The sequence below is a fragment of the Balearica regulorum genome, chromosome 3 (assembly GCF_011004875.1).
Source record: "Balearica regulorum gibbericeps isolate bBalReg1 chromosome 3, bBalReg1.pri, whole genome shotgun sequence".
Taxonomy (NCBI): domain Eukaryota; kingdom Metazoa; phylum Chordata; class Aves; order Gruiformes; family Gruidae; genus Balearica; species Balearica regulorum.
In genome coordinates this window covers 107,983,391-108,001,966 of record NC_046186.1, presented here as the reverse complement: position 1 = coordinate 108,001,966, position 18,576 = coordinate 107,983,391, and the positions used below count along the sequence as shown (strand labels likewise).

Genomic DNA, 18,576 nt, shown 5'->3' with positions numbered 1-18,576 from the left:
CGGGTGGCCCCTCCGAGCCAGCCCCAGGAGAGATGCGAGCAGTACGCCTTGGGGTGCATCGGGCCTGGCAAAATGCCTTTAGTGCTTCTTGCTGGCCTGCGAGTCCTTCTGCCATTACTCATCAATCCATCTACAGGGGATTAAGTAAACTTAAGAAGACAGACACCTACAATGTCCTCCTCCTAACCCAAACACACTTGCTTTTTTTTTTTTGCCTGGTCTCCCGGCCCCTCTAGTTGCCCAGTCAATAACATTCGAGGCAGCAGCAGTGCTCCCCAGGACCAGAGTCCTGCATCCCCTCAGGACTAAGCTACTAGAAAGAGCACGGTTCACTGCAAGTGTCCAAAATGAGCAGCCGCTCGCTCAGCTCCTGCCCTCTGTCCCCTGCCCAAAACTGACCGGGGCCAGCAGTCACAGCCGCCCTCGCCTGCGTGCAATGGAGAGGTGGGACACGCCGCCCTCGACTGCTGCGCCTGCAGGAGATGCAGCTTTGAGCCGGGCACGCTTCTGCTCTCAGGGCGATGGGCAAGATGGGATCTGCCCTGCTGCTCAGCAGACCTGCACGTTTTGCTGCATTAACCTGTCAGGCCGATGCCCCGAGGCAGCGTTACACCCCGCAGCACAGCCGGCGCACGTTCGGTCGGGACTAGCCTCCCGGAGCATAGCACCAGTAAGGGAAACACCACGCTCCGTAGGACAGGCCATACCCACACGTAAGGAGCGCAACGCCTGCCATTGCAGGGCATCGGACAAGCTGTCAGGATCTGGCTTCCCCAGAGGGCAGGCCGCCCCGTCACTGCTCATCTCCCCGGAGCAGCTCGTGCTGGCCGCTGTCAGAGATGAGTAGTGAGCAGAGACGGACAGCGGGTCAGGTCCCTCTCCTCCTGTCTAGTTCCCCCCCCGAACACTTTGTTCGGGCCATTGATCCAGCGGGGGAGGTGGGAGGGGCTGCGCTCCCTCCTAAGTTTCCTCAGAGCCACCCCACTCAGAGGAGCAGATGCTTTGGGTCAGATCGGTGGCAAGGCACCCACCCACAGAGAGAAAGCGGGAAGGCAAGAGATCCTACTGCATAACAAGATATAAATAAATAAAATATGCTAGAGGAAAAAGGCGTGTGAAGGAAAAAACAGTGTCAGGCAGCGGATGGGTTACTGCAAGGTGGCAGCATCTGTTCCCCTGGATGACTGACAGCATTGCTGTATGTGTTAAGACACAAGATCCTTCCTTGCTAGCCATAGTCCCCAGAGGCGTGAGCTATTAAAGCCAGGTTCTGATCTGTCTCCCTGACATGGAGTGCCTCCCCCTTCTTTCACGGATACAGTCCATTGCTCTGATCTGCGGCATCGCTACGGCTTCAAAGAGAGAACAGCCCAGCCTGATCCAGCTCCTCTTGACGTGGGGGACAAGGGACAGGCTGTCACCTCTTTCATGTGCCCTCTCAAGTTTGCATGCAGGAGATTTCTTCATGCCCATCTTGCCCCATGACAATGGGAAGAGGTGACTGAATTTAGGTCAGCTCTTCACCTTTTTTTTTTGTGCAGGAAAAAATTGTAGTGTCAAGGAGAGCCTGACAATGCTTAGCCCATGTAGTGATACAGGAATGGGTAAGCAGCCATGTTACTTTGCCAGCTGCCTGCAGCATGCCGATGGAGCTACTGTTTCAGGCACCCTGCAAATTCAGGGAGGCACTGATGCCCCATTCATAGCTTCAAAATGCTGTCGTCAGACAATGGAATAAGACACCTCTTTGCTTTTTTAACAAGAAAATAATATCAGGAAGGAATAGGAGGGGGGTGTGGTGTGTTCTCAACTGTCGGTAACACCAAAGCTGAAAACTCCGTGGTTTAGGGTATTTACCTATAGAAAATCAAAGTGGTGTGGAAGGCAGGGAGTCCCAAGCGCCAACAATTGCTCACTTCCCATCACTCCTGGTTGTTGGATCCTTTACTCACCTCAGACTACAAACCTGTCAATGTAAGTGAGGGAAACCATGCAGCGCATTCAAAGCGAAGTCCAAAATGACCTTGTATCCATATGGCATGACTCAGGAAGAGAAGCCAACACAGCAAGGTGTAGGAGGAGGAAGAGTGGCTCACCGAAATTCTCCCCGCCCCAGATGTCCATGGCACTGTCGTACTTCCCCAGGTGGTTGAACCAGGCTTTGTCGATCACAAACAGCCCCCCGGCAATGATGGGAGTCCTGCAGAATGGGTAAGGAAAGAGGGGGAACACTCAAACACCGCTGCAGCACCTGGATGCACAGAAGCAGCCCTTCCCTTTGCCTCCTCTTCCATCGTGAGCACGTTACCTATGCATCTCCTTCTCATCAAACAAGGACAGCACACCTCAAAAAGCATCTGAGCCTTTCTTTCAGCTGCCTTGTATTTTGCTGTCAATCATAAATTGCCTGGCACTTAATGACTGGCTAATGCACCCGTCAGCACAACTCCTACAAGCCCAAAGTTCACAGCCCTGATTGTAGGCTTCAGCATCAAAAATGCACTTAGTGCTCAGGGGGTTATTCACTCAGCTGGGCTTTTTGCCTGGAGCCAGCCTATTAAGAGCACCATTCTACTGGGGAGGGGAAGGCAGAGCCAATTCAGAAGGGCTTTTTAAAAGCCATCACTAGCTGTGTGATCTTTATTTCAAAACAGGGTTATTTTTCATTCTTTGGATTAGCTAAGAAAACTGCACAGAGAAGGTCCGTGGAGGAGGGGAGGGCAGACCCAGAAGATAGCTCGAGGAGACTCGCCCTTTACTGGCACAAGTCCTGTCTCCATTCAGTTGCAGACAGTGTGGATGTCTTAGCGTAGGCTCAGGAGGAGCTGGGGGGGGGGGGGGGGGGATGCAGTGCCCGGGCAAGTCCCCACAGTGCCCTACATGCCTACATGGCAGGACGACCAAGAATGCAAGCCCTCAGGAAGCCAGTGAGAGCTCCTGTTAACAACAACGTCCTAAGGAGCAGCAGTGCTTTGCTCTCCTGTGAGCTTCTGAGGCCCCGAGCTCCCCCCAACGCTTGGTCTCCTCCATGCAGCACACCCCAGCGCTTCACGGCTGGGGATGCAGACACCAGCACTCGGCTTGCTGCCAGGAGAGACTTTCAGCAGAACGAGGGACTCCCTCCATCCCACGGCATGAGGACAGATGGCATCCCTCCCGTTCAGTTTTGCTATCTCTCCTACAATTTCTGAGGAGCCTTCAGTGACGTCCAGAAGAGTAGTGCTGATCTGGAAAGGCTAGACTAGGCATCACGTTTTATCAAGTCAGCCAAGGACACTGCCTTATTTTTAAGTGATAGCTGAGCTGAGAGAACCAGGAATCTAGAGGACTGGGGTCTTCACCTAACCATATTCAGCCTCCTTAGCACTACCAAACCACAAATAACCATAAATATACCCCTTCTCCCTTTGTGGCACCTTCAGGCTTAAATGTTGGGAGGTGAAGCTGTACTGCAACACCCAGGCTAGCCAGGAGCTTGCTATAGATATTAGAAGTTCAGAGCTGTCCTGGAAGGAATTTCACACTGCTATAGTGCACGGTAACACACACGAGGTCAGATGAGACGCCTGTCCTGCCCCACGTTCCTCAGGTGCCTCCTTCCCCCTCTGGACTTACTTAATGGGTTCAGTGGGATCAAGTCGTTTGGCTTTCTGCTCTGGGGAAAGCTGCTCCCATTTGAAATGCAGACTCCAGTCAAAACCTAAAACCAAAGTAGAGAAGTACCATGGGGAAATTAGAAATAGGTATGGATTGGGAGGCAATGCAAGCTGCAGAAGCCATGTTTGATGGAGTATTTTCCCCACTTTCAAATGACTTAAGCCTTGGAGATGCAGCTCTTGGGAAAGCTATCCAATGACTAACATATTTTACTACTGCATATGAACAAGAAACAACATACTGCATTACAATCAAGCACTCCAAAGACAGGAAAAGTCAGAATTAAAGCTGCTGCTGAAACCTCACTTTGTCCCCTTGTGCACACAGATACACGCTCTGATGGATATTGTGTGCTACAAATAGCACAGGCATACTAATAAGCGCTACAGTCGCATCCTCCATTTGTTGCCTAGACATCCCCCATCTGCTCTTCTCGGCAGCCCGGCTTTCAGTGCTGCCAAGGGTGGCTTTGACATGACCCTTCTTTCTTGCCTGACTGCCTTATCCACTGTAGCAAACACCATTCCTCACGCCACACTCACCTGTCTCTAAAACAGCCTGAGAACAGTCAGCGGGGAGCACTGAACGGTGCTAATGCACTTTTTGCAAGATAGCAGGAGCCAGCAGTGTGGTGCAGAGCCACCAGCTCCTCGGGCCAGTGCGTGCTCACACCATGGGATGGACACCTACAGGGCATGCACACGCCTTGGACTTACCTCCTCTGAGGTCTGAGGAAGCCGCCACGTAGGCAAAAGTGTCCAAGTTGATGATGTCAATAACGGGGCTGACCACTCGGGTAGAATCCTTGAAAGCAGAAGCAAAATGACCCATGACGTCAGATCACAGCGCTCAAACTGGTCAAGGGATGCTCTAAACTCCTGGAGACACCAGGTGGCTTGAAATCTTGGTGTCATTCAGGTTTGTCAGGGTCAAATGCCCATCACTGCCTCCTCCTCGTCAGGCATCATCAGTTCAACCAAGGAATTAATGGCAGCAGCAGCAAGTGGCAAAGGTATTGATGGGAAGGCAGGCACCGTCTCTCCTGGGAAAGAGGACTGCGTGCTGCTGGGCCGCTGAGCTAGCATCTCTCATCGGCTTTGGCTTCACCCACAGTCTCTCCCTCCACAGGCTGTGCGTGTACTCGGCGCCGAACTCGGCTGGATGCAAAGCTCTGTCTGCCTTTTGCTAATTCACCAATGTATTCCCCGTTCGCCTCCCTTAAACACTTGCTGCTGGATTTCAGAAGTCTGGTGATAAACAGGCAGTTGAAATGACAGAGGAAAAATGCAGGCAGTCAAGCAGGTTAAATACAGGCATTTTTTAAATGTACAAACTATGGGGATACAGTTAGAGTTTTGCTAAAGGTGTGAAAGGGTTAAAAAAAGGGAGATCTGAATGATTTTAAATAGTTGGTGGTGATTTAATTAACATCTTGTTATGGGCAAAGAGATTATACAAACAGTTATGAGCAAAAACATCTACAGGAGAAAGACATTCTGACAGCTTTGACTGGTCTCTTATCTTCCTTTTTCTTTTCAAAAATCCCAAACTCCAATTATAGCTCAAACTTCAAGCTTTTACCCTCACCAGATCAAATCGTTTTTCACAGCCATGCAAAGGAAAGCATCTGAGCACAGACAGGCTTGCTCTCTCACTTGGAAAAGACTTTGTTTTAGAAATTAGTGCTAACAAAGAAGCATTCAAATGCAGCTGTTGGAAGAAGCAACCAAAGGCCATGAGCTGGGAGCTGGACTAGAGCTCAGGTTTTCAAATGAGCACAATAAATACTTGGTATTTCCATAACAACGTCAAGTCAGGACTCTTAACATGACTTTCTGCAAGTTAAACATCCCACTGAAAGGGCAAGACCTGCTGTACCTATGTACCGCATAGAGAAACTCAAGTCACGTCCAGGCACAATGAGCCTTTCAAACCCAGCGTTGCGGCTGCATAGTGCCCCCCAAACTCCCACAGCTCAATATATCCAAGCAGCCTTTAGTTGCCTGAGGGTAGGGCAAAGGTTTAAGCAAAGCATCTGCTTTGCGTGCTGAACACTACAGGGAAAGGATCGTATCTAGTCATCAAGCATCTTACCAGTGAGCACTTCCAGCCCACACTCGTCCCCAGTTTCAGTTCCACACCTCTACTCATTGCACGGCACAACTTCTTGCAAGAAGATCCCCTTTACCTCTTGGCTGAGTGCATTACTGCAGAGTGCTACCAGCTTTCAGGAGCGCAACCTTCTCCCTGCCTCACTTTCCCTGCCATGCCATGGGGGCATTTATATTTACTCAGCTTTCATGAAGGTCTCTCTGACCCTCAAGAGAAAAGCACGGCATGCTCAAGAGCACAGCGCTGTTGCTAGGATTTATTTTGGGTTGAGGACCAGTTCTTATTATAGGCAGCTTCTCCTTTCTGGTTTTCTGATACCCTCCCATGCTAGGGCATGTTCATATTAACAATACCCAAATATTCAATCCTCTTTCACATGAAATTCTCAAAAACCTGCAATTCTCCAATACGCTTCACAGACAAACCAAATTATGGAACTAAATCAACAGGAAAAACTCTGAAAATGGTCCTGAAGACATTAGATATGTTTCAACTTTGTTAAAGGACCTTGACTGCAGCTTGTCTCCCAACCTCAACATCATGACCTTGTAATGGTCAACCGAAAGGGCCACGGTTGCTCTTCTGGCCCCAGAGCAGCATCAGGAAAGGAGAGAGGGCCAGGCTGCCCCTCATCTGCCTCAGGAGAGCATCAAACTGGGGGGGATGCTTGAGCTGGAAGTGATGGGTCACCATCTACTGGTTCATCCCAGTGCTATTTGCAAATCCAGTTTTGGGGCGAGCTCGTTGAGTCATACTGTAAAAATGCCTTGGGCTGGATAATTACATTTTTAAAAAAGTTATTCAGTCGAAATGCACCGTTAATGGCTTTAGAGATATTTGTTCCGTAAGTAAAAACAAGAGCCTGTGCCCACGCGCTCACAGTCACACGCTCACAAACATGCTGGTGCAAAACACCCGCTGTCGCTCCCTGGGACACACACCCTCCTGGGCACAGGTCCGAGACCCCCTCAGACCCTCTCTCTTCCCCCCACACCTTTTCACTTGCTCTTAGACTTTCTAGTCCTGCTTGTTTCCAAACCCACGTGCTGGGCACGCGCTGCCCGCACCCGAAAGTGAGCGTGGGCCCGGTGAGGGGTGCCATCAGCTGCCGGGAAAGCTCAACGTGGTGCTTAAGAGGCACCTTCACATGTGTCCATGCAGGTGCATGGTGGCACACACAGGCTCCAGCATTTCCCACCATGGAAAGCTGCAGGAATAGCTGCTCTGCTCGAGAAAATAAAAGAGAAGCAACGCACGGGATGGCTGGCGGTGGGGGGAGCCACTCACCGCTCCCTTTGCTTGAAACTTAAATCACATTAGCTCAAAGCAGACTGTTCCTAGGAGTAACGTGGTAAGAAAATGCTCTTTCTAGGCGGCTAATCCTCACCGCAGCATTGGGACAGGGAAGCCATCTCGTTAGCACAGCCTGAAGGTGGCAGCAGTAACATTTCATACACTTCATTGATCAATATTTTAACCCTGATGTAAAGGATAGGTACGGTGGGCCTGGGAAGAAGGAAACCGAGGACCCCTTGACCTTATTCTGCAGCTTTGGCAAGCAGTTAAAAAGCAAGCAAGCAAGACCCCACTTGGTTTCCAAGTCTTTCAACACTCTTCACAGTAGTTCTCCCTTGCTGCCTTTCAGCTGAGCAGCAAGACGCCAGGCAGGGTAAGAGCAGCATGAGCAGCAGTGCAAGCTTACAGACTGCCTTACTTCCAGCCAGAGAAAGATTTAATCCAGAAGAGCAAATAAAAAGAAGTTCATGGAGGTGATGCATGCATTTGATGCTTTATTTAGACCACGATGCAGTGAAACTCCTATGGCAATGCCGCACGGTGACATCCAGTCACCCACCCCACGAGCACCCAACGTGGGGCACAGTCCCGGAGCTGCGTGAGAAAGCAGCTCTGCCTGCCCCCTTCCTGCCGCTGGCCTTCTCCTGCCAAAACACATCACAAGTGCTGCCTGGGAAAGAGGCAATTGCTCTGGATATCCCCCACTGAAATACAGCAGGGCTTTGGCAGAGAATGGGGAACGCCTGCCTTAAAAAAGCTCAGAGGAACAACCAAAGCAGTAAAGTTTAGTGGTGACTCCCACCCTGGGGCAGGCCAGCTACGAGGCTCGAGTGGGGTTTCATAGCATGTGTTCTCGTAATTCCATCGGAGCTGCGATCGATAATACGAAAAGGCCATCTTCGTTATATTACCATTTATCAGCAGCACTGCAAACTGAGGTTGGGACCTCTCCGGCGCTGGCTGCACTGTGAGTGCCAGCAGCACCGACTGCCCTCACCCACCGTGGAGGGACCTGACCCGGTGCTGTGTCCCCCTGCCCCATCGCTGCTGCACACAGGGGACGCACAGCCCAGCCATTGCCTACGCAGGCACGCAAAGCAGGACGCCTTGGGCAAGGGGCACCGTGAACACCAGCTGAGCAGGTTTCTCCACAACCCACCACCTTGGCTTCTCCTTGCTCCTGAGCTGCCCCTACTTCAACATAATGTAGTAGTTTTAAAATTGCTGAGTAATAAATACTAGCAATCAGGAGTGTAGCAAGGGTGGGGGAACAAGGCACAGCGATGGGAAAGGACCACACGTCCATGATGGAGCTGAAGGCTTTGCCCCCCCCTGCCATGCCAGTGGGTCACCGGCACAGAGCTCCCTCCAACTCGAGCGACAAGGCACCGGGAGCCTCCGTGCTCACGTCTGGTGACAGAGTCATCGCCGGCGAAAGGCGAATGTCATTGTTTGCTCCGAAATCAGCAGAATTTAAATCCTATTACATCAATTTATTAGCGCTTAATTTGCATGAAATTAAATTCGGCCCCTATTCAAGGAGCCATCACTCCCTTAAATCATCAGCACTGAGCATTTTACATGAGCCTAATTAAAACTCTGCTGGAGCACTGCCCACCTATTCCCCTTTCACCACTCAACCTGTGCTTGCCCCACTGCCCCAGGTGGCACCTCGTCCCAGTCATGGAGATAACCCCACCTGCTGCTGGGTGGAGGAAGACCAGAAAAAGCAGCTTTGCACCCATATAGCTCATCGCTCTCTTACTTGGATGCTGGCATGCAGATGGTTACAGTTGGGTGGTGATGCCCTTTGAGAGGGAAGAGGAAGGTGGACATCAGCGACGCATCCCAGAGAGTGGTCCTGGTCTCTGAGGAGCACTCACCTCTTTGATCCTCTGCAGCAGAGGGAGCAGCCAGTCCTTATTCACCTCACAGTGACTGTCGAGGAAGGTCAGGACTCCTGCTTGTGCCACATCTGCCCCTCGGATTCGGGACCGGATCAGACCTGTTCAGGGACACACCACGTCAGCTGCCACCCACTCAGGGCTGGGGAACATCCCCAGGCTCCTCCAGCACGGTCTCCTGCGCTCCTGCATCCCCTGGATTTTGACCCATCTAAATCCCATTTGGATAAAACATGGCTGAGGTTCATCGCCTCCTTCCCAGCGCTGCAAGGCATGCCAATCATCTCCCAAGGTCACCAAAGCAGATAAATGGCTCCACCTAGATTAATGATTTAATGGCATTTATGCCAATCCTTAATTTGTGCAATTATTTCTGCTGTCACCTTCTGGGGCAAAACAGGACTCGAAATGCTTCCATAACCCCCTGCAGGTAACAAATTGAATATAGACCTAAGTCTGGGGGGAATGGACCAGGGGAGTTGAGGGTGGGTTTTCTGGGGGAAACTGCCTATTTACAGAGGAGTCAGCTGGCTTTCCTGCCCGCGGCTGGTGCTCAAGCAAACTGCAGCGTAAGAAAGGAGATGGTCTGTTGGCAAACAGCAGGACACGCAGGTTGCTCAAGGGGAGCAGAGCTTCTTGATGAAGGAGAAATAGCAGTAATATGAGGGGAGATAGGGGCAGATAAAGAGACAGATGGTTTCAGGGAGCAGCCACGCATCAGATCCACACCGGAGGAGGTCACTGATTTCAGATTAAAACTCCTTAGAGGAAAGGCAGCCAAGGAACAGCCTCTGAGCAGGAGGGAGAGGGACAGGAGAACGAAGCCCAAAGCAATCTAGAGTTTGCCAAGGTCGCCTCCTGCAATGCAGGTTGTCACTGTATATCTCTCTGCAACTTCTAAGATCTTGTGGGTAGGCACGGCCTGCTGTATCCAGCCCAACCCTCTCCAAACCCTGGTAGGTGCTGAGGAACACAGTTTCAGTGATGTATTAAGTGAGGGAAGCCCTCCAGGCTGGGTTCCCAAATTTCAGCTGCTTTATGGAGCAGCAGCACCTCCAGGTCCATCCAGCGCTAGGGACGAGCATATATGTACCCCAATAACACAGGAGAGAAGTGTGAGAAGGAGGTGTAGACCTATGGAGACCTCCCCTACCCTCCTGCCACCGCAGATACCTCTCCGACATCCACAGGGGATGATGCCACCCCAACAGCAGACCTGCAGAGCTGAAACCTTCCGCAGAAAGAATCCACAGACAAACTCTCTCCGCTCCTCAGTCTCCCCAACCTGATACACACCTGGACTCACACCTTTGATTTTCAGTATGAAAAAACTTCATTTTTTTTTTGTTTTCCTAATACTGCAAAGCAGGACTTGAAAACACCCATTCAGACTATGGGGAGCTGAAAATGTCTCAAAAAGTTGCCAGCAGCAGCCCAGTAGGGCGTACATTCATCCTCCAGATAGCGCTTCTAAATCTTTCAAATATAATTAATTATTTTTTTTAAAAAAAAATTCCCACAGAAGCAGCAGGAACAGATCTCCTATCTCTCATTAGAGCAAACATCTTTAAAAATAAGACCCGGGGCTTTGTTTTGCCTGTTCTAATTTTCTGGCTAATAAGCTACAGCTGAGCCTCACTGGATATCTTAATAGCCCCATCCTTTTTCAGCAAAGGGGGGGGGGGGGAAATCTATTTCAGCTCTCAGTCCTTTATCACGTCTCCTTTTACCATCCCCCCCCCCCTGCATCTGTCCGTCCATCCATCCATCCATCCCATCTCCAGGAGTCACTGACTTCCCTCATCACCCACGCCACTGAGGTTCTCCACCCCAGCTCCATCGCTCTCACACCTCCCGAAATTTGGGTTTCCCACCCAAGCCAAGGGCAGGCAGCTCTTACCTTCTCGCCGTCCATTCCGCAAGCACTTCACCTTGGGGAGCTTTCCCAACAAGCGGCAGTCGTCAGCTTGGGAAACACAAAGGGAGGACATGTCACCCTCAGCCCTCATGGTGGGTCTGGCAGCAGAAATGGTCCCAGGGGAAACTGGGAGCAGGGAGAGGGCCCCGTCGTGGACTGGCTGATGGAGTGTTAGGGCGATGGCGCTGCTGGGGCACGGTGGCTTTAGCCCTCAGCTCACGCAGTATAAATCAGGACTGGCAGAGCAGCGGTTTTCATGCAACTAGTGTAAACTCAGTGGATTTACATCGAGAACAGCTGAATTATGCTGTAAAACAGCACAGAAGAGCCACAGTTGGGGTCAGAATCTGACTTGTTGCCCATTGATGCAAATGACTATTTTTGGTAGCTGCAAAGCAACACATAAGCTGTTTGATGCACGTCTCCCTGGCGGGACAGGAGCTTCCTGAGGTGGCCTGTGAGCCCTGAGTGAGAAGAAGGGAAGGTCAAAGAGAGCCCCATGGAGCAGCTGAGGGCTCCTTATGCCCTGGGCAGCAGCAGCTCCATGGGGCAGAGAAGCCCCATGGCCACCCACAGCCGAGCTAAGGAGATCTTGCAATCCCACACGCAGCTGCTGCCATTGCTCCTGCCTTGGTGCTGCCGGCAGCCCTGGCATCCCTCCTCACCCGGATTTCTCCCAGCAGGAGCTGGGTTTGCAGGCAGGTGTACCCAGCACAGCCCCCTCTACCTCTGCACGCCCACGCCACGACCTCTGCACGCCCTTCGTGCCTCTCACTGCTCTGCCTCTTCCTCCTCAGCACTAACACCACACACGCAAGTGCCCCATCCCTGCTACCCACACTATGCGCCCACGCACACCTCCGAGCGCTTTCCTCCCCTCCAGCAATCTTTGTTGACAAGAGACATCACCGTACTGGTATCCCTAACAACTCCAGTACTGAGCTGCATTGCTCTGTGCACACCAGGGCAGCAGAAGTGGCAGGGGCTGGCTACGGACCTACAATGGAAATTTGCTGGGAAGAGCAAGAACCCGCGTGCAGAACAACTCCATCCCAGCAAATAAAAGGTCAGTGGGCGGACAGAGGTGAGAAATGAGGCACAACTGGGCATGAGATAAAAGCACCAGTTGCTTGGGGTGGGCTGCAGGGAAAAAACTGACCGTGTGTGTATAGCATATTATGCAAATACATGTATTTTATGTAAATGCATGCAGACTAGATGCCAGCAGGCTCAGACTATCACAGGAAAGGAGATGTAAGACAGCTGAGAAGCGCTGATTTTGAGTAGCCGAGGGGCTGCTCTAAGTTACGCGGGAAATAGGCTCCCCCCTCGTGCCCTGGGATGAGTTGAAACCCAGCCCTGCTCCTGCCACTGGGCATGCTGCCGCAGGGGAGCTGCATTTCCACAAACCTTTCTCCTTTCAGGAAGGCAAGCACCTTGTCTCTTTAGCCAAAGAACCGGCATTTATACTTCCTCCGCCCTTCAAAAAGCCTGCTCTGCTGTACGCCAGGGCAGCTCGAGTCCTCACACCTGCTCCTCTCCTGCGCTGCAGCCGCTCTGCCGGTCCCCAGCCTTGCTTAGCCTGGCCCCCCCTGTGCCATGGAGTCACTCCAAAGCTCACCATAACCACTGCAAACCCTTCGCCTGGCTTCAGCGATTCCCCGGGGAGGCATCGATGCCGAGAAGTGGGTCTCGTGTGAAATCTGTCCCTCATGCTCTCTGAGGCATTGCCTATTTATAACATCCAAGAGCGAAGCATAGATCCGTTTTTTTATAAACCCCTCTGGCTTTGTTTTCACGTTTCCTAGTAAATGGCTACATTTTGCAACTCCTTGAAATGTAAGTGCCATGGACCACTCAGCCTAGGTGTATTTTACCATCCTTTGTACGCCTGAGATGAGTTTTTTTTGAGCACTTACTCTCAGCGCCTGGATCTTCCACTCATCCATCGCAGTGGGTAAGGTCTTTAGCTGGGGCAGTTCCCTGGGAGCCCCCAGGGCTTCAGCTACTGACTTCTGCTTGAGATCAGACCTATTGATTTCACGTGAGTCACACTATTAACTGGGAGAGAATGGCAGGAGGACGTGGGCTGCCTGTGGCATACAGCACTATTTATGGTGCAGCTCAGAAATGGGCAGCCTGTGCGGGAAATTCTCTTTACATGGGTGGAAAAAAAAAAATCAGTCAAGAGTTGCTGGCCACCTACGTAAACGTATGCAGAACATATGCATACATCAGAAGGGTCAGACTGTCATTATCCTGTGCAATTCCAGTGGTGTCAACCCAGAATTGCTCCTGGCTGCAGCTGAAAGCCAGATTAAACATATCACGGCTTCGGCAGGATACAACCAGGTAAGGATTGAATTAATGTCTACTGGGTGTAAAAATGATTTGCCATGCACTTTTCTTGTATTATTTTCATGAGAAGAGGTTTGATCACACGGTGATGCAAACCTGGCACAGCGGGGTTTGCTCTCCACACCTACGGAGCTTGAAATTTCCTTTCACTTCCACAAACTCTTCCCCCTTCTCTGCATAAATCCCAGCCTCTCACAGTCTCTTTCAGTTTGCCCCCTCGCTTTTAACAGAGAAAGGGTGACTTACGATCATCACTGAAGTCATCCACTAGTATGATTTCATGGACGAGGTGCACTGGGGTGCGGTTCAGCACACTAAAGAATGAAGAGAGAAAATCCATGACAGTGCTTGACCAACTCAACAACCCAGCAAACGGGGCAGGAAAGCCTAGGAATCGATCCCTGCCAAAGCACAGAAAACCAGCTTGGATCTCCAGAAAGGATATACTAGATAAGACCCAGAAACCACCCCCCACCACTCCCCAGTAACCAACAGTGCCTGGCTATCGGCTCCTGTAGCCTGATCTAAGAGCCAAGCGCCTGGTATTCCTGGAAAATAGCTGAGATTCACCCTTACCACCTTTGTGAGCAAAAGCAGAGCGCCACGTAAATCCAGGAGAAACCGGCTGTTCAGCAACATGCACATCACAGCAAGTTTCCTAATGGGGCTTGCAGCAAAGCTGCTGTCACCCCGCCACCTCTCCCGGGGCTAATGATATGGTGTCCGCCAACAGCAGGGCCAACACAGAGAAAATTACCCAGCTCAAACCCATCTTTACAGAGCTCACAGCCATGGCAGGACAACTCCTGGTTTTTATCCGTGAGCTGACTGCGTTTCAGAGACTGCTGAGAGGATAAGAGCAGGGTTGGAGCCCGCCTATTTAATGGAAGAGAGAGACAGGAGGATGTAGTTCACGGCTCCCTCCAGGTGGACAGACTGTGAAACGTGGCTGAAAGCTACAATCTTCCCTTAATTATGCCACCGAGGGTTTTTTATTGTTGTTATTATTATTATTATTATTAAAAAGTCTGGACCTGTTCTTCCCCTTTCTCGCATGGCGCAGAGGTCGGCAGAATTACACGTGCTTAAAATCCTGCCCCAGCAAAGGGTCAAGGCTGACTTCTTGAAGCAGAAACCCCAGGGCATCCCAAAAATCTCCAAGCACTTGACTTGGGCTTTGATCAAGCCAGCTGGGTTGTACAGGCTTTTCCAGCATTTAAACTTCTTCACCTTCATCCTAAGCATGGTTCCTTTTTCACACAGGATTTAAAATCCTCCCCCCAAAATTTCACAGCTGAGTCTGCCTTCGGGTCTGGGTTAGAAAAAAATCTTCAAACCTCTCACTGGTATAAGAGGACAGACACCCCATGGGCTAACAACCTTGAAGCCCCTGATACCTCCAGATCTTTACTGACACATTCCCCCGGTCTCTCAGGTTCCCAAATCTCTGGCAAAAAGCCTGGAAGTCTGGAAAACCACATTCCTGGCCCAGACCCCAGTCAAGAGGGCTCTGCAGGGCAGGATCCCCAGGGGACCAGGGTGCTCGGGAGCTAGCAGCCCAGCTGGCAGGAACCCGGAGGGGTCTCATGGCGTCAACCCCGGATAGCTGAGGACATTCAGCCAAAGGGCTGCATTTCTCTGATGAAACCTTCTTGATAAGAAACGGCAAGCCCACCCCACCCAGGAGGGCTTGCCCATTGCCAGGTGCCCGCTGCCTGCGCCGCTGTACCCTCACCCTGCCAAGGGGCTGGAATTACAGCTCTCTAGAGTTCAGCTGGATCTTTTTGGAAGGAGAAGAGGACATCTCAAGGTAGATGCTTGAAATGGATCCTCCCTCCGTGTTTTTAGTTTTGGTTGTTGGGTTTTTTTTTCCAGCAGAAATCCTGAAAAAAAGAGTTTTTATCTCAGACCAGAGTGGGTAAGGCTGGCACCTCCCTTGTGGAGCTCCTCAGAAATCACTTCCAAGAATTACTTTCCCTGGAAACAACCCCAGCCTCCTCCAGTTCAAGGATCTTGGCAAAAACTATGATTTCCCCCCTACGCACACACATTTCTGATGCTTTGCATGTTAAGGTTGGGGTGGGAAGGAGAAGAAAGCCTTTGTCCTCTAAGCAGCAGTTATGGTGGGAGCCCCAACAGCCAGGAGATGCTGCGGCCACCCCAGCATCGCTAAGGCTTGCACTAAGCAGGGTTAGACAACGCCGCCTTGCCAACGCCCGCAGCCTGCACAAAGTATTAGAAAAAGTGGCTGAACGCCCCTCCTCCCGCTGGGGCACACAGAGCAATTTAGTTGTGCTGTTCCCACCTGTCAAATGTTTTTTAATTATTATTATTAATAGGTTTGTTATTTTTAAAAAATCCCCATATGCGAGAGCTGAGTTCAGCAAATTACCGCAGCTGAGCGTCGGTACAGAGAGACAGGAGAGCAATATCATGCTCAGTGGAATATTTAACAAGCGTTGATTGCCTGGAAACCTAACTTGGTGAAACCTGCAGGAAAGAAGCAGACTTGTAAAAAAGCCAGCAAAATAAATAAATAACCTGCCGAGAGCGGGAAGGGGGGGAGGCAGCGGGCAACTGGAATATTCAAAGCCTGCCTCCGCCCAGTCTCCCCTATAGATTCAGCTGCCAGAAGTGCAACGCTGGGCTCAACTCTACAGGAGGGCGGTCGCAAAGGGGCCGATTCTGATTTTGCTGGTACCAACAAGAATAACTTGACCGAAACCGCTGCTCTGGGCTGTAGACCGAAAACCTGGGCTCTGAGCAGGACTCAGTGCCTTGGAAGAATTGCCCCCAGAGCACCTCTTACGGACGAAAATCCAGCACGAGCCGTTTTCAAAGCGGTGGGTTGGGGCGATGTGCAGCCCGGTCTCTGCTCAGCTGCAGGCTCCCGCTGCTCCCAGGTCAGGCCGTTTGCTGCCAGCTGCGTGCCGCACCTTGCTACCCTCTACATCGGGGATGGCGGTGTCCCATGAATGGCCACCCACGGGATGCAGAAGTTTGAGCAGAGCAAGGGTGGGAAAGTCATCGTGCAGACTGGTGAGAGAGGGACCGCTCCAAGGCTTGACCCAGCTCCACAAACCATCATCCTTCCATGGGGTTAATGACAGACGCCACCGTGGGTGACGCAGCATCCCCCGGCACTGCGGGCAGCCTCACCCCACACCATCGCAGCCCTCTCCCATCACTTCCCTGGTGGGACTCACCCACAGCGTAACACTTTCCCAAATCCAATGGGAAAAAAGCCCTGGTGAGGGTGATCCAAAAGCTGGGTCTACCACTGCTCCAAGGAACCTGATGTCCACTGATTTCAGAGGACTTTAAGGTCATTGTTGCCCTTACAAATCCGTGACCGACACCTGCAAGCCCCAAAACCGCCGCCAAGCTAAGGGCCACTGGATGCAGGCACAGAGCGATCCACAGCAAAGGCTGCAACGCCGCGGCCGCAGCGCGCTTCCCGACGCAGCCGACAGCAAGCGCGCCGGCCTTTCAGCAAAGCCCAATTCACGTCTCCAGCGCATTTTCTACCTGTGCTTTATTAATCGCACGATAACGTACCCGTGCCACTAGCAATACAGGAGATTACAAACACCCCTCCTGCGGCGCTCCTCAGGGAGGAGGGGAAACCGCGGCACAGATTACGGCATGTTTTCAACGTTATGGGGATATTATTTTTTTTTTCAGATAGGCTATAAAAGCACTTTTAAAAATTCAAAGCCACCTTTTCTATTACTTGTGCCTTTGCTCAGCTTTGATTTTTTTAACATACTTTTTTCTTTCTTTATGCGTGTGCATGGCTTTTTTTCCTTTTATGAGGGTAAAATCAGAAGGCAATTAATATCATAGTGCTTTGAAGTCCCCCATTATTTATAGGATTTTTTCCCTGAAATCAAACAGAGGTAGATATACTGCAGCGATGGGCGTATTTTAACAAATCAAAACAGCTTTTAAGTTCTGTTGAGCCTCAGATCACAACACTTTCTCCCTTAAATTGCCGAAAGACCCCTTACCATTGAAATGAAAACTCGTGCCCCTAGACCAGAAAGTGCTTACGCTTTTTCAACACCATAAGGCCAGATTTGCTGCTGAATTATCTTGAAAAGTTAATGCTGAAATTGTCTTTGTTTCAATAGATTTAGCAGACGTTACGCAGATGTAATCACGGAGAATTTCACATTAAATTTTCATTGTAAGGTCCTTCTTTCCTCTTCCTCAATAATTTGTTGGAATTCTTTTCTTCCTACCCAGAGGTAAGCACTGGATTCAACAATTTCATCCGCAAATAAATACCAGTGCAAAAGTCACCCTGACATGTAAGACACGGAAAATGTTTGCAGGGAGGACTTCAGATCTTCTGACCAAAGGTCAGTATGGTTTTGGTCATCACCCAGAATACTAGTTGCTTTAGAGAGGTGACTGTGGACATCGATTCTCGGGAACTCATGAACCCATTAATTCTCTCCATGGCAACATATTGGGACTTGTTAGGGGAAAAAACCAAAACCCACCACCTTTGGGAGTATAATAAAGTGTTGAAAGGGCCAAGGGTCACAATTATCAAAATCAGACCGAGAGCGCAGAGAGAAAATGCCCACCAAAATGAACTGCTTCAACAACCCAAAATGGCTAATTATGTAGGAAGAGAGACATCACACCAAGAATAACCATAATGAGCTTTGATTACACTGCGGCTTTCGCATTTTATTCTTTCAAATACCCACCAAGCTCTTTGAAATTCAAGAGTTCTCTTATGTTAACATCAAAAGGTAAAAGCACACGGAGGGCTGTGTACTTCGTCACCGTGAGAGATGATTAGCAAATTAAGAAAAAAAAAAAAAAAAAGTCCAGGGTCTAAGCAAAAAGCAGAAAAAAAATTAAAAATAAAAAAATAGTCAGCACAAAGTGCTAATTATACAGTTTCTGCGCAACACCTGGCTTGTTTTTGCTTCTTTAATCAGGCTCGTTTCAGTTATGGCACAGCCTCTATATGGTGCCGCCGCCGCCTAAGGAAGGAGACGCGCGGCTTTGTCACTTCCCTGCCTCAGATGCGTCTGGGTGCAGACAAAGTAGCGGCACGGGGGAAGGTGCGAGATGCTGGCTGTCCAGGACATCACTTCTCTTACAAGGACTGGAAAATGAAAGGCATGATATTCTCCCTCTAATTAATGATCTAAATATTTGATGTGGTATTCACAGCACTAGCATCAGGACTTTTGCCAAAGGACGTGTTTTCGTTTGTCAGCAAGAGGTAAATAATTAAGTTTCCTTATTCCTGTTCTAAGCTCCCCAGCTGCAAGTTTGAAGAATAAATAAATAAAGACCACTCAGCAG

General features: G+C 50.4%; 1 protein-coding gene across 1 annotated transcript in view; it reads right to left on the bottom strand.

The window, feature by feature from the left end:
- GALNT14 (polypeptide N-acetylgalactosaminyltransferase 14) overlaps positions 1-18,576 on the bottom strand; it is a 98,091-nt gene that overhangs the window by 16,766 nt on the left and 62,749 nt on the right. Inside the window, exons 4-9 of the mRNA XM_075749391.1 lie at positions 13,492-13,559; positions 10,870-10,935; positions 8,949-9,070; positions 4,374-4,461; positions 3,616-3,700; positions 2,097-2,200 (exon numbers count right to left, since the gene is read on the bottom strand). Of these exons, the coding sequence (XP_075605506.1) occupies positions 2,097-2,200; positions 3,616-3,700; positions 4,374-4,461; positions 8,949-9,070; positions 10,870-10,935; positions 13,492-13,559 (533 nt within the window). The remainder of the gene's footprint in view (positions 1-2,096; positions 2,201-3,615; positions 3,701-4,373; positions 4,462-8,948; positions 9,071-10,869; positions 10,936-13,491; positions 13,560-18,576) is intronic.